Source organism: Zosterops lateralis, assembly GCF_965231275.1.
Source record: "Zosterops lateralis genome assembly, chromosome: 20".
Lineage (NCBI taxonomy): Eukaryota > Metazoa > Chordata > Aves > Passeriformes > Zosteropidae > Zosterops > Zosterops lateralis.
In genome coordinates, this window is record NC_139780.1 from 5,646,964 (window position 1) to 5,660,294 (window position 13,331).

Below are 13,331 nucleotides of genomic sequence, written 5' to 3' on the forward strand. Positions count from 1 at the left end.
ATTGCGACTCTCCCCATTTTGGCACATATTGTGCACAAGGGCTTTCAGCAGCACCTTCACCCACCCAGGCTGAGCAGGTGAGGTGGGACACCAGGAAAGACAGGTGGCTGTTTGCCTCTTTCCCTCTCCCCTTCCTTCTTGCTGGCCCACGCAGCTCTGCCTCCCAGGGGATTGGTACCACCAGCTGCAGCCCAATATGGAAAACCTGCAGAGCTCTCCCCACCAGCCTGAGTGGGACAAATAGCCACCATCACAGGGCCCAGCACAGATGAGGCAGCTCTCAAAGAGAGCTCCATCAGTCCTGCAGCCATTACAGAGACATTTACTCTTCCACAATTGCAGTAACTCCACTTTATTAACTTAACTGTTACAAACACTCAACACACAGTCTGTCACACATAACGTCAGCGTGGTTGATGATGATGTTTTACACTCTTATCCAGGCTGAAATCAACACTGATGCAAGAATTATCTCTCCAGAATTGCTCATGTTACCCCACCAGCTCACTGAGTGGGAGATTGTGGTGGCCACCAGCAGTAGAAGCCAAGGCCATGGTGCCCATCCTCCCCTGCCATTATGTACACTTGTCAAAGGCCAGAAGGTTTTGCTCTGCAGCCTGGACCGTGCTGCCAAGCCCTGAGAAAGTGCCAGCAGTAATTTGAAAGGTTTGACAATAGCCAGGCTACTGATGGAAGCCTCTTTCATGGAGGGAAACCAATGGTGTAGTCATCTTCCCCAGAGATGCACAGAAAAAAAATAGTGGGAAAATAGTTTATGATGAGAAATGTCATTTCACAGGGTTTATAATCATCAGGAGCATAGGAGTCACCCTACTGATGGCTGATGATACTGTCTAGTCCTATGGGAACGTGAGAGCTGGTGGAAATGCTGCCCTGAGTGGGAATGTGGAGCAAGACAAGCCACACAAACCCTCCAGCATGGCCTTAAAGGTAGGTCCTGAAACACCTTTTCAGAATTCAATGGTGAGACAGACCCCAGGAACCATCCTCACTTGTGTTGCTGGATGCATCCCAGAACTGATTAACAAAGTTTTTACATGTAAGAAATGTCAAATCCTGTCAGTGCACACAAAATCTCATTTCCTGAAATCATTTCACAGTGACTGAAAATGTCCCCCAGGCCCTGGGCCTGGAAAAACTTAACCATTTGTCTGACAGAAAATGTTAAAAGCACCGAAGTAAGAACATATCGAGGTCTGTAGACAAGTGAAGAGCAGTTGGGGCAGATGAGGACCAAGGAGAGCCTGGTTCTCTCTCAGTGTATTCAGGAGCTGGTTTTCTCCTGTTTCCATTTTTGCAATATGTCATTTGCTGCCTTCAGTGTAGCTTCCTCCTAAAAAATACCACAAGTTTGGTCAGTGGCTCCCAGCCAAATCCTATTCCCCTTCATGGGAGCCATTGTTGATGCAAAAATCCTGTTCTCATTCTGGAGCATTGCAGGTTCAGTGTGAGACAGGCACAGCCACTGAACAGCTAAAGGGGCACCTAGAGTCCCTTCCTTGGCCAAGAAATGTAGGATGGTGATGGGACAAAGTTTAGGACAGCCCTGGCACATCTGCTGCCCCCAGCTCAGCTCATGTGTCTGCAGGAGTGGTTGCTCCAGCTGGAATGCCATGGTGGGGCTCCAACGCTCAAGGCATCCTGCATTTCTTCTTGTCATTTCTCTCATTAACCCAGCCCTGATTATTGCTCCAACCTTGCCTTCCTTAGTGCTGTCACGTGTCTCACCTTAGCAAAGCAGAACCGGATGAAGTTGCTGTAGTTGTTCTTGTGGGCCTCACTGTAGAAAGCAGAGAGTGGGATGGCAGCGAGCCCCTGGGAAGAGGAAGCACGTGGAGATGAGGCTCCTGCCCTGCAGCCTGCTGTGCCCCAGTGTGGGTGAACTCCAGACCCCCAGCCATGAGCTTGGGTGGGCACAGCCAGCACAGTGGGCACAAACCCACCCAGGGCAAAGGCAGCAGAAAGGGCCAGACCCATTTACCTTGTTCTTGACCATCCACTTTGCAAATCTTTGGTCATAGGGCTCATCTGAGTTGGGGACATCAGGGACATCAGATTCTGCAGGAGAAGCACAGCAGGACAGAGGCTGGGGCAGCTCCCAGGAGCCTCAGCTGAGCCCCAAGCCCACATCCTTGCAGCTTGGATGCAGAGCATGCAGTCCATCCCTGCTTTGATGATGGTTTATGCAGGTTCCTGTCCCTGCCAGTAATACCACCCCCCACACCCAGCCCACCTGGGCAGGACTGCAGGTGACTCACTGAACTGGGAGATGTCTGCCACCAGGAAATAGGTGCCCTCGGGGATGATGGGTTTCATCCCCACACCATCCAGGCTCCTGACCAGCCAGTCTCTCTTTTGCTGCAGCTCCTTGGGCAGCTGGACAAAGTAGCTCTCTGGTTTTCCATACAGCATGAGCTCCCTCTGGAAACCCTGAGCCACGGCCTCCTGTAAGGAGAGAGGAGCATTGCCCAGTGGGAAGATGGTCAGGGCTTTCTAGGGAACTGAAGTTCCTGCAATTCACAGGTGATTTGGGAGCTCTCTGCCTCCAGCCCCTCTGAACTGCCCCTTAGATCTGTCAATGCAAGATAAAGAATATACCCCAGGCAGGCTGGACTCTCTCCTTTCTCCCAGACATGGGACAGCTGTAGGGAGAGAGGAAAGAGCCTCTCCAGGGCACCACGAATCACCTGTGTGTGCCTTTCAGGTCAGCCATGGGCAAAAACACCATCTCTTACCCCTGCTCTGAGGGCTTGGGAGTTGCGGGGCCAGGTGCAGGGAGCTGCCTTACCTGGGCAATTGTGGCACAGTGGTACACTGAGTTCTGGTGCACAGTACGGACGTGCTTCAGTAGCCTGTCAGGTCCCACAACCCAGCCCACCTGCAGCCACAAGAAGAGGATGAAGACGGTGAGTCTCTGGGTACCTGCTCAGGCTCCTCTTTCTTTGTCTGTGCTGGTTTCATTGTATTTTCTAGACAGAACTTTCATGAAGCACCTCTGGTACTTTCAGACCCTCAGGCTCAAAGCTGAGTGTGGCTGCAGTGTCCCTGGAGCTGCGCAATGGCAAAGGGACAGGGAGGGGACACAACGAGGTGCCACATGGGATATTCACCTTCCATCCAGTGGCACTGAAGGTCTTCCCAGCACTCCCAATGATCACCGTGCGGTCCCACATCCCTTGCAAGCTGGCTGGCAATGAAAGGAGAGAAACCCCAATGGCAGAGCTCAGCATGCTCCTTTCTGGGCTGCAGTAATGGCACATGGGAGCTCTCTGTCCACCATAATCCACGGTGATCTTTCGTGTTCACAGCACATCTTTCACCTGGATGAGCTCCAAAGCACATCCCAAGCAGGCAGACAGGTTTCTCAAGAGCATCTCTTTTTAATTAAGCATTTTCACAGGCATGCGAAAGCCTCAGGGGCTCTCAGAGATGCCAAGCACCATCACCCTGCATCAAGGTGATGGCATGTGACTCCAGCTGGAAGAACAGGCTGAAATCGTGTTGAAATGGATTTCCTGAAACTAGATACGCTCAGAAAACTGTGGCTTCACAAAGCATGGGAAAAAAGTCCATTTTGCTGGAGCCAAGGGCCTTTTTGTTCTAGACCTCTCCTCTGACTGGCTCTGAAGTCAGAGCTTCTGTTTAGGACTTGGTTTGGAGGCTGAGACTGAAGTGCAGCAAAATACCTCCAGTGGGAATTTTTATCATGCCTAGTACAGCTGTGCAGGCAGGCAGCTCCTGAGATTTCCAGTGGGATTTCCTGGGATTAGCCAGTGAAATCAATCCCCATTCCCTGCCCTGAGCAGCCCGGCCCCGCCCCGTACCCATGCGGATGTGCTGCTTCCCGTCGTAGACCAGCCACTCGTACACCTCGTCGCTGATGCACAGCACGTCGTGCTTCACACACAGCTCTGCAATCAACCCCAGCTCCTCGCGGCTGAACACCTGCAGCAGGCACGGCAGAGAGACAGCAGGAGCATTTCTGAGCCCCTGCCTGCCTCTGCTTGTCCCTGAAGGTTGTGTGTATCCTCCTGGCACCCATCTCCCACGCCAGGGAGGGCAGGAGCTGGCTGTAGTGGTCTAACAGAGCAAAAGCATTGCTGGCACAAAAGACAAGGCTTAAAACCACCAGGAGACTGAGCACAGCTTGTGTAGCCCCCACAACACCCACTTCCCTTGTGTGCAAGGCAGGTTGAGTCACTGCTGCACTGCAAATGTGGCTGCAGCACCCCAGCAGCTTCCAGGGCCCAGCAGTGTTACCTTCCCCAGAGGGTTGTTGGGTGAGTTCAGGACAATGGCTTTTGTCCGTTCACTGAATTTAGAAGCCAGTTCAGCTGGGTCCAGCTGCCAGTCTGCACTAGACATCAATTTTCCGTCTTTTGGAGGATTCTAGAGAGAACATGGGACTCTGTGTCTGCTTCATTTACCACTCACCTCTTTGCTGACTGCTGTGACTCTTCCCTTCTCCACCTACTAACCGGTCTCAGAGGGACAAACACAGGTGTCCCACCAGCCATTTTCACCATCGGCTGGTAGCAGTCGAAGAAGGGTTCAATGATTATCACCTGGAAGAAAGAGACATGTCAGCATCCTCCTGGTCCTGCTCAGACCTTCCCAGAGGAGTGCAGAGAGCAATGGGAGGGACAGGACATTTTAATCCCTTCATTACTGTAATGCAGAACCTGCATTGCCTGTGGACAGTGTCAGGAAGGACACCACCACTCAGCACTAAAAGGGTTATTTTGCTTTATACAGAAATGAGGCAGTGCCCTGCAGTAGACAATTTCCTCCTTTGGAAGCTCAAGTACTGCAGAATGGGGATAAAACCAGTTTTGCTTTGGAAAAGGACAAAGAAAACCAGCCTGCAACAAGCCCTAGTCTTAGGTTACCTCATCGCCTTCATCCACTAAAGCCTGGAAGCAGCAGAACAGGGCCTGGTATGCCCCCACAGTCACCATCACATTGGTCATAGGATCCAAGTCTCGTCCAAGCAGCTTCTCAAAAAACTGGGCTAGGACCTTCACCAGAGGTGGGTGGCCCTGTGGGGTGAGAGGAGGGTGGGAATTGGGTTGGAGAAGACTCCTAAACCAAGGATGAATCCTTGGAAGGGGACTGGGATGCCAAGAGCCCTGTGAGATCTTCCAGCCCAGCTGCTTCAAACATTCCAGTAAGGCACAGGGTTACTGGGAACAGTGGGCATGGGTTGAGGCTGGATGTGTGTTTTGCCCCATATTTTTTCCTGTTGATTGCTGCCTGATGAGCTCTGAAGCAGCCAGGGCTGATGGGGAGGGAGGGGGTACTGCTGGGGAGGGAGATGTGTCCACGCACGAAGGCACGGGTGTACTGGTGCAGCATGTGGTTCCCTCCGCTGAGGGCTCTGGAGAATGCCTCTGTCAGAAAGTCTGGTGCAGGGAAGTCAGGGAAGCCCTGGCCCAGGTTCACTTTGGAGTAGGTAGCAGCCAGTTTTACAAACTCCACCCTGGAGAGAAAGGAAATAAAAGCACTTTCAGGGGGTCTGAGCAGTGTGCTGGCACCAGGTCTGCATGCAGCATCCCTCTGGAAGGGAGTGGGGTTGATGTCCCTCCTGCAGAGCTCACAGGCAGGCAGGAGCAAGCACAGGTCATTTCAGACCTGTTGCAATTAAACCAAGCATGATGAACTATTGCACTGGAGGGATGGTTTTAATTTATTCCCCCAGGAAACAACTCCTGTGGTCAGTGTGTGGTCACAGCTGAAAGCTGAAAGCTGAAAGTGGTGCTTCTGATTACACTGGACTGAGCAGGAGGGGACTTGGGAGGTTTTCAAGCTCATACCAGCTCTGCAAAATTTAGCAACTAGACACTGGGAAGGCCCCTGCCGAGGGCAAGGTGGGCTGAACTCGTTGCTCACCTCAAATCAAACAAGAGCCAGCTCACTGGCAGTTTGTAGCTTGAACCCAGGCACAGCAGGGCCTTGGGGAAAGACCCTTTAAATGTCTTCTTCCAGCATGCAACTTTCCCAATGCCACATTGTACCTGGCAGGATGGGAATGGCGTTTGCAGCAGCCCTTTCCCTGCCTCTCCGCTTGCAGTGCCCCAGGGTGAGATTGGAGCAGGTGCCAGGCTGAAGCCAGTGTGCAGCAAGCACTTGGCTCAGATTTGGGTGACACTGGGATCATTTGGGTGGATGGGTCAGAGGGAGGGTGATGCTTCTGCCTGCCCAGAGGTGCAAAACACCTGATACATCATGAAGTGAGAGCGGCAGGTACACAGCTGACTCACACTAAAGTCTTCTGGGACAAACTTGCTCTGATGTACTTCCTGAACACATGCAAAACAGTTGAGGGAAACTTCTGCTCTGTGCTGTGTGGCTACTGTGGATTTAATCTTGTTTTAGGATACCTAAAACCACATCTACCACCTGGGTAAACCAGATATTCTTTAAACTCACCAGATATTTTTATCTATTCCCTCCAGCCTCCGGGCTTGCACTGGCCTTGACATTTTTGCCTGCAGAGAGTGAGAAAGAGAGTTTGAAGCTTTTAAATGAGGCCACAAAGGGACTATGGCCTCCCCAGGGAAGTTTTCCCCAACAGGTGTGCCCTTTAGTAGTGCTTCATGGGCTGCTCCTGACTGACCTTGGAGCAGTAATACTGTTGCAGTGGTTTCTGCTTTCACTTAAAAGTTTCAACAAGAATTGGGAAAACAGATGAACAGGAGAAGCTTTTGTACACTCACTGGGGAGGTGGCAATGCCTTAAACCTCATTACCTGTTGGGATTAGTCATGGGGTCAAGCTCAGCCAGACTGTAACAGCCAGGCCAAGGACCCCAGACCTCAAGCTTTTACCTTCCATAACCTCTCCATCTTCATTGGAAGGACCTCCTTACTCTACAAGCCATTAAATACCTCCTTTTCCTAGAAGAACAAACTATTTTATTCCAAACTATTTATCTGCTGCTCTATGAAGTAGCAGAAGTAGATACTCTTCTGTCCTGATGAAGCACTTGGTGAGGGGACTTGCTCTAGATCCTATAAAATGTGAGGAGTTTTCTATTTAAAGTCCATGTCAAACCCAAGCAGTAACTAGGTACAGGGAAGAGAGAGCACAGCACAGAGGTCAGTGTGATGTAGAGACACTGAGGCACCATGCCGTGACTTGTTTGTTATTTCCATGTACATCATGGACCAGGGGAGTGGAGAGAAAGACAGCAGGAAATACTGAAAGCAAAGCCCTCCTTCCAGTTGGATAAGCACAGTGGGAGAAAATTAGATGTGCTTTATGGGGAATTCATCACGAGGATGATGAAAAGCGGCAGAGACAGAATTAAATAACTGAGCAGAGCAGGGAAAAGGTACCCAGAGAGGGAAGGGGCTGGAAACTGGAGACAAATGATGCTCAGTGCACCAGAAAGAGCCAGCATGGGGGGATGAGGAGGGCAGCCCTGAAGCAATGAGTCAAGAAAACCATTGTCACAACAGCAAATAAAATACATTTGAACTGGAACAAGGAAGGCATGTGAAAGCAGCTGAGGTGAGATGCAGAGCTGGGATGTGCAAGGGTCTGTGCTCTCCTGTGCCAGGATGGTGTGGGGGATACTGGGCCAGCCTCCTCCCAACACTCAGCTGCAGCAGGACTTACCTGCTCCCCTCTGCCTTTCCCACAGCACTGCACGAGAATTTGGGTAGTGCCTCAAGGATATTTTGTGCTGAGGTCCTTAGATTTTTATACAGATTCAGCCCTTACCGGAGATCTTTGCAAACACCCTGCTGAGGAGCCTGTGTTTCAGAGGGTACCAGGAAGTGGACTCTGCTCCACTCTGGTGCCAGGCAGGCAGCCAATGACAAGCAGAAGTCACTGGCTCCTCTCCCTCTCCCTCTCCCTCTCCCTCTCCTCTCCTCCTCCCCACACAAGCTCATGGCTGTTACAGTCACAAGACCCCATGCCTGAGCTGATTTGGGTAGGAGCAGAAGGATTTATGTCTTGGGAAGTAAAAGATAACTGAAGGTAAAATATTAACCGCTCCAGTGCTGTTCTTGCAAGGTGGGGCTGCTGCAGGCCACAGGTCAGAGAATTTAACAGATGACCAAGTGTGACAGGCATCAGTAGGAAGAAGGTGCCTTAAGCCTTGAAATTCCCAGTTCTGAGGAAAGGCCTTGTCTGCTTCAGGAACAGAAATAACAAATACTTTTTTTTTTTCTGATGTCCCCTCCATCCTGTCCCCAGCCTGTGTGTGATGCTGCCATGGAGAGCAACACAGGCTCAGGACCATGCAGCCCTCAAATCTGTTTCAGCCTGTTCTGGTCTACAGACAGAAGGTGCAGTTTGCCTAGCACCCACACAGGAGAGCTGAGTGCCAATGCAGAAGATTTGGCATCCATGATCTTCCACCACTGACTCTCTGCTGGGTGTGACTGCCTTGCTCTGCATGTTGGGATCTCTGAGTGGGATGCTGATATTTTCCAAGTACTTTGCAAGCCAAGAGGCTCTAGTAGAGACCATCAGATGAAGCAACTCCACAAACAAGGAGCCTTCTCCTCTCTGAAGGATATCCCGTTACTTATGAGGATTCTTTAAACACACTCCCTGGAGATAAGCAGGTACAGAGGAAGTGGCATTTCCTGATGTGCTCTGTCTGCTCTTGCTGTCAAGGTGAGCTGCCCTGAGCAGGCTGCCAGCCAGGAGCAGTCCCACTGGGCTTTCTATACCTCTCTGGAGCAGGAGCTACGTCCAGCACGGCTGTTCTTCTCCAGCAAGAAGTGACGCAGGGACGGTCCCACTCTCCTGAGCATACCACGGCTCCTGCTGCCTCACTGCTACAGGCACAGACCTGCAATTCCCCGGAGACAAAGGACAGGGGCTCAGACAGTTGCTCCACAGGGTTAAAGAAAACCTGCGGTGGGGCAGGCCCAGACACGAAGCAGAGGTTGTTCTGCCACAGAGAGGAAAAGGCAAAACGAGCAGCTTTGTGTCATCACTGCAATGTCCAACACTGCAATGTCCAACTTTGTGCCCATGACACATAGAATAAGGATCACAAGGGCAAACATGATTTCTGCCTCCTCTCTCCCAGTCCAGGCTTCCCCACTTTCACCTGCATAGATGGGAGTGGTATGGACACCAGTGAGAGGACATCCTCTGGGAATTTGGAACTGAGCATCAGCTCCCCATCCAGTGTCACTGAGCCCAGGTAACTCTTGCCTCTGCCCTTCCTCCCTTGCAGCACCTTCACCTTCCTGGCCCACACAGAGAATCTCTGGCCTCTCAGCTGCTGCAGTTCTGGTTTAGTCACAAGTTTTATTCCAATTAACTAATTCATTCCAACTAATTAAAGGATGTCACTTTCTATCTCTAAAGAGATTTTGGTGATTATCTTTCCTTCAAGGCCCCAAACAAATTAATTTCTGTGTCTAAGATGCAGCCTGTTCCTTCACCTCAGGTTCCTTCAACTATTCTACAGCATTACTTAAACATGCAGGATTTTAACTAAAATAAGTTAATATTTTGTTAGGTACTTGAGATAAAAGCAATGAGGAGGGAGGATGCATGCACCTTTATTATGACCAGCCATTAATTAATTTATTTATCTGCCAAAAAATTAATTAAAACAAGTTTGAAGCTGACCAGCTCACAGGTAAGCTCTCAATACTCCTAAGGGCACTTTCCATCCTTACTTGCAGGATTTGAGTCCCCAGTGTCTGCATATTTTGTTATTTCTAAAAAAAGTGCAAAGCTGCCAGCTGAGACCAGTGAGGTTTCACACCTGTTGGCCAAGTGGGAAAAAACAGCACAATTTATGGAAAAATGGGAAGCTGGAGCATCATATTGCTCGTGACTATGAAATCTCCACCTTGTGCTTGCATGACACTGAGATGTGGGGGGACACTGCAAAGCAAAGGAGTCCTGGAATGAGGAGACCTACCCTGCAGGGGACAAAATCAAAATGTGGCAGTAAAAAAAGGCTTTATCAGATTACAGCAAACTATAGAGCTGTGTGAGAGCTGTGCACAGGGCTGGGGGCAGCAGCAGGGAGCAGCCGAGAGGAAGGGTTCACTGGACTGAGCAGAGGATTTTGGAGGTGACAGCCAGAAGGTCACCTCGGGGACTGGCCACTGACCATCTCCAGCCCGCGGGTCGCAGCCTTCTCTATCCCGGCGCTGCTCAATCCCCCCCTTGGCAGCTCGGGGGTGCACCCGGGAGGCTTTGGGGACGCGGCTGTCCCTGGATGTGCCCAGGAGGAGCGCAGGACCAGGGCGGCTGCACGGCGAGAGCAGCAGCAGCAGCAGGAGCTGACACCGGGGACAAAGCAGCTGCCAGAGGGACAGCGGGGACAAAACCAACTTACATCGAGCTGCGCCGCGCTGCTTTACGCTGCAAAGCCTGTCACAGCCGCGCAGGCTGCCCTGGCACACATCCTGCCTTCTCCTCTGCCCGAAAGGCTTCATCTGCGGCTGGGACTTCCTGGGAGGAGCCGCCGAGGCCGCAGGAAGGCAGGACTGCAGCCACAACCCTGGTGGGGAGGGGAAAAGCGCACCGGGAAAAGGCTCTGTGAGCTCAGAGGGGTTTGGCTGCCTGGGGAAATATCCCAGCTTGTTCAGGTGGAAGCTCACGCTGGCATAACCATAATGGCATTTTTTTTTGTGATTTGGTTGTGTTATAAATGCAGTATAATATTGGCTTTTGCATTTATGTATCAGCTTTTGCATGTTGTTATTGGTTACAAGTATTTTGATATGGTACAATTTATAATTCCTTTTAGCTGCTTGTTACTATAATATAATCTCTCAGTTTATGTATGCAACGTTTAGCCTATATAAATGATAGTGCAATAAATAGATACAATATCATAGGCCTTAGCGAAATATGAAAATAAAGATTATACAGTGTTAAAATGCTTTGATGTAATTAACTCAGAAAATGGTGTAAAACAATTTTGTTGTTTCTCACATCTGCTAACTGGCCTGTCCAAGTGATAACAGTGACAAAAAGCAAAGCACCAGAGAAGAATTTATTAACCCCTCTTATCAGGGAGTGTGAAACAACAGGATGGAACCACAAAAAGAAATAAAATATATTGACCTAATCTACAGGATGTCACATAGACAAATCAGAGGTTAAAACCAAACAAAAGAGTCCTTGGAATATCAAAATCTCACAAGAATGTTTGAATAATAGGTGAGCTCATTAATATGTATGTACCTCCAGTAATGTAGCAGTTTATAGAGAACATTGTTTTAAGTTAAAGGTGTGTTCTTTGGCTGAATGCCAAAAAACACCCTAGCGCTGGCTATTGTCCCTTCTGTCCCTTATTATTTAAAAAGTTCTAAAGTGTCACCCCTGCATTTCTTGCTTTCAAGTGTTTGAGTCTTTGGAGCAGCTTCTCACGCTGCTTCATGTAAACAATATTGTATTCTTAGAATTTACCTGTATGTTTTGCATTCTTGTCCTCTGAGAGAGAACTTGACTGATGGTCATATTGACCAATGGAGTCAGGAGGTTGTGACCTCTTTGGGCCAATCTTGGCCCTCTGTACAAAATGTATATAAGCCTTTGGAGTCAGATAATAAAGAGCCTTCCATGTTTCACCAAGCTGCTGCCTGCCGTCCTCTGTGAAGGTCCGCTCCCACGTCGCAACGTGTTGCCCCTCTAAGGGCAGGGGTAACACTAAAGAGCGAACTTTTTTTTTTTTTTTTTTCACAGTTGTAAATACTTCAGCATGGCAATGGCAGGGAATTTCCCTCTGAGTGAAGCCTTTGGTCATTTTGAAAAATGAACTTTTAAGTCAAAATCCTCTCCAAAATTTAATCCTGCAGGCTTAATATTATCAAAGAAAGGAAAGGATAAGTGTAAGGTCCTCCTGCCATGACACAACCTATAGCAGATCCTGGGCTGTGGGTGGCCAGGCAGCGATTTCAGTGCGGGAGCTGAACTCTCCATCGGTGTTTGAGCGCTGACAGTTGCTGCAGTGAGGGGAAAACTGCCCTCTCTCCCCTCTTCCTTTTGTGACAAGGGTTGACCTACAGTGATGATTCAGGCTGTGTAAGTCTCCCGGATAATATCTGTCTCTCACAGCAGGAAAAAGTGAGCCATGGGGAAAGGAAGCAGCTGTATCCACTGTGCCAAAGGTTCCCGATCCCAACCCGACATCCCACAGGCATCCCCGAGGTGATTAAGCAGGAGGGAATGTCTGCAGGGGGAGGAAAACTCTGTTTTCTCAATTTCTGTTTAACTCAAACACTGAAACAAACAAATGGAAGGAAAACTTGGCTCTGTAAGAATGTTCATGTCACATCCTAAGCCATTGGGTGGCTCAGTGGCATTTTTTCCTGTGCTTTCTTTGCCCTGTCCTTCACCAGCTTTGTGCCTTCCCTGGTTGTTGTTTGCCTGTGAACTGAGCTCGTTAGAATAGATATATTAGCAAAAAGCAAATTTGGCAGAAAAGTGGCCAATTTTCTGTCAGGTCCATGAGTTGAACCGGCTCAGGGTGGGTGTGAGGGCAAAAGGTCCTGCAAGGACAAAGAGATGTGGGCAGAGAGAAAAGGGGATGGACACAAGCCCCCACGTTCTCAGTCAGGATTTAGACTTTATATTGGTCCAACAGTATCATGAAACTTCACCTTAATGCCCTCTTGAAATTCAGCAGAAACATCTGGATGAGGTCAGTGATGTAAAGGACACATCTGACTTTGTACCTTTTATGGTAAAACTCAAGGAAAATTACTACCTTCTTTTTTCTTCAGGTAATTTTAATTTAACAAATGCATCTGGACATGAAGAATTCTTAATTAGCATTGAACTAAAAAAAAAAAAAAAAAAAAAAAAAAAAAAAAGCTCTTGCACTGGGCTTTTTAGGGTCTACAGCACTATATCCTGGCACTGGGATCCCAGTTTTTCTGATATAGGTCCTGTGCCTATATATATACCTCTGTATAGATACAGGAAGTTGCCAAGACTTATAATATTCCTAGAAAACCACAGAAACACTTATTGTTACAGACATCACTGGTGTCTACAAGTTAAAATTGGCTACACTTAACCACTCAGAACCGCCCGCTGTACACTAATAAAATTACAATGAATGCCTTTGAACCACTCTTTCTGAATTTAAAAAGAAATTATGCTGCGCGCTTGTCCTCCATTGCGTCAGAGAAGTAAAAATAATTACCAGTGAATCACTTTTTTCAGGCACCGCAGCTGAAGGCTCTCAGTGACGGCTGGAGGAACTCAGGCGGCTCCTTTAAGCCCGGCGCCATTTTGAGCTCTGCCCGGCTCCAAGATGGCGGCGCCGCCCTCTCTCCCCTCGCCTGTTCCCGCCCACCCCGCTATGGAGCG

The 13,331-nt window shown here is 49.3% G+C and overlaps 1 protein-coding gene across 4 annotated transcripts; it reads right to left on the reverse strand.

Annotated features, from left to right (window-relative positions):
- Window positions 1-1,127: 1,127 nt before the first annotated feature.
- On the reverse strand, window positions 1,128-13,265 carry KYAT1 (kynurenine aminotransferase 1). Of its 4 annotated transcripts, none has more exons than XM_083875936.1 (15): window positions 13,165-13,265; window positions 10,419-10,509; window positions 8,708-8,829; window positions 6,451-6,509; window positions 5,350-5,500; window positions 4,911-5,060; window positions 4,456-4,586; window positions 4,282-4,378; window positions 3,846-3,966; window positions 3,132-3,208; window positions 2,810-2,899; window positions 2,280-2,466; window positions 2,003-2,079; window positions 1,750-1,836; window positions 1,128-1,354 (listed from the first exon to the last, which is right to left on the reverse strand). In XM_083875936.1, exons 3-15 carry the CDS (start codon window positions 8,789-8,791, stop codon window positions 1,286-1,288), a joined length of 1,380 nt encoding a protein of 459 aa, XP_083732062.1. In that variant the 5' UTR covers window positions 8,792-8,829; window positions 10,419-10,509; window positions 13,165-13,265; the 3' UTR covers window positions 1,128-1,285. The 4 variants fall into 4 exon arrangements, with proteins under 4 accessions (XP_083732062.1, XP_083732064.1, XP_083732063.1 ...); XM_083875938.1 differs by having other exon boundaries at window positions 4,282-4,410; window positions 4,500-4,586; window positions 8,708-8,838; window positions 10,418-10,509; XM_083875937.1 differs by lacking the exon at window positions 10,419-10,509.
- Window positions 13,266-13,331: the final 66 nt, after the last annotated feature.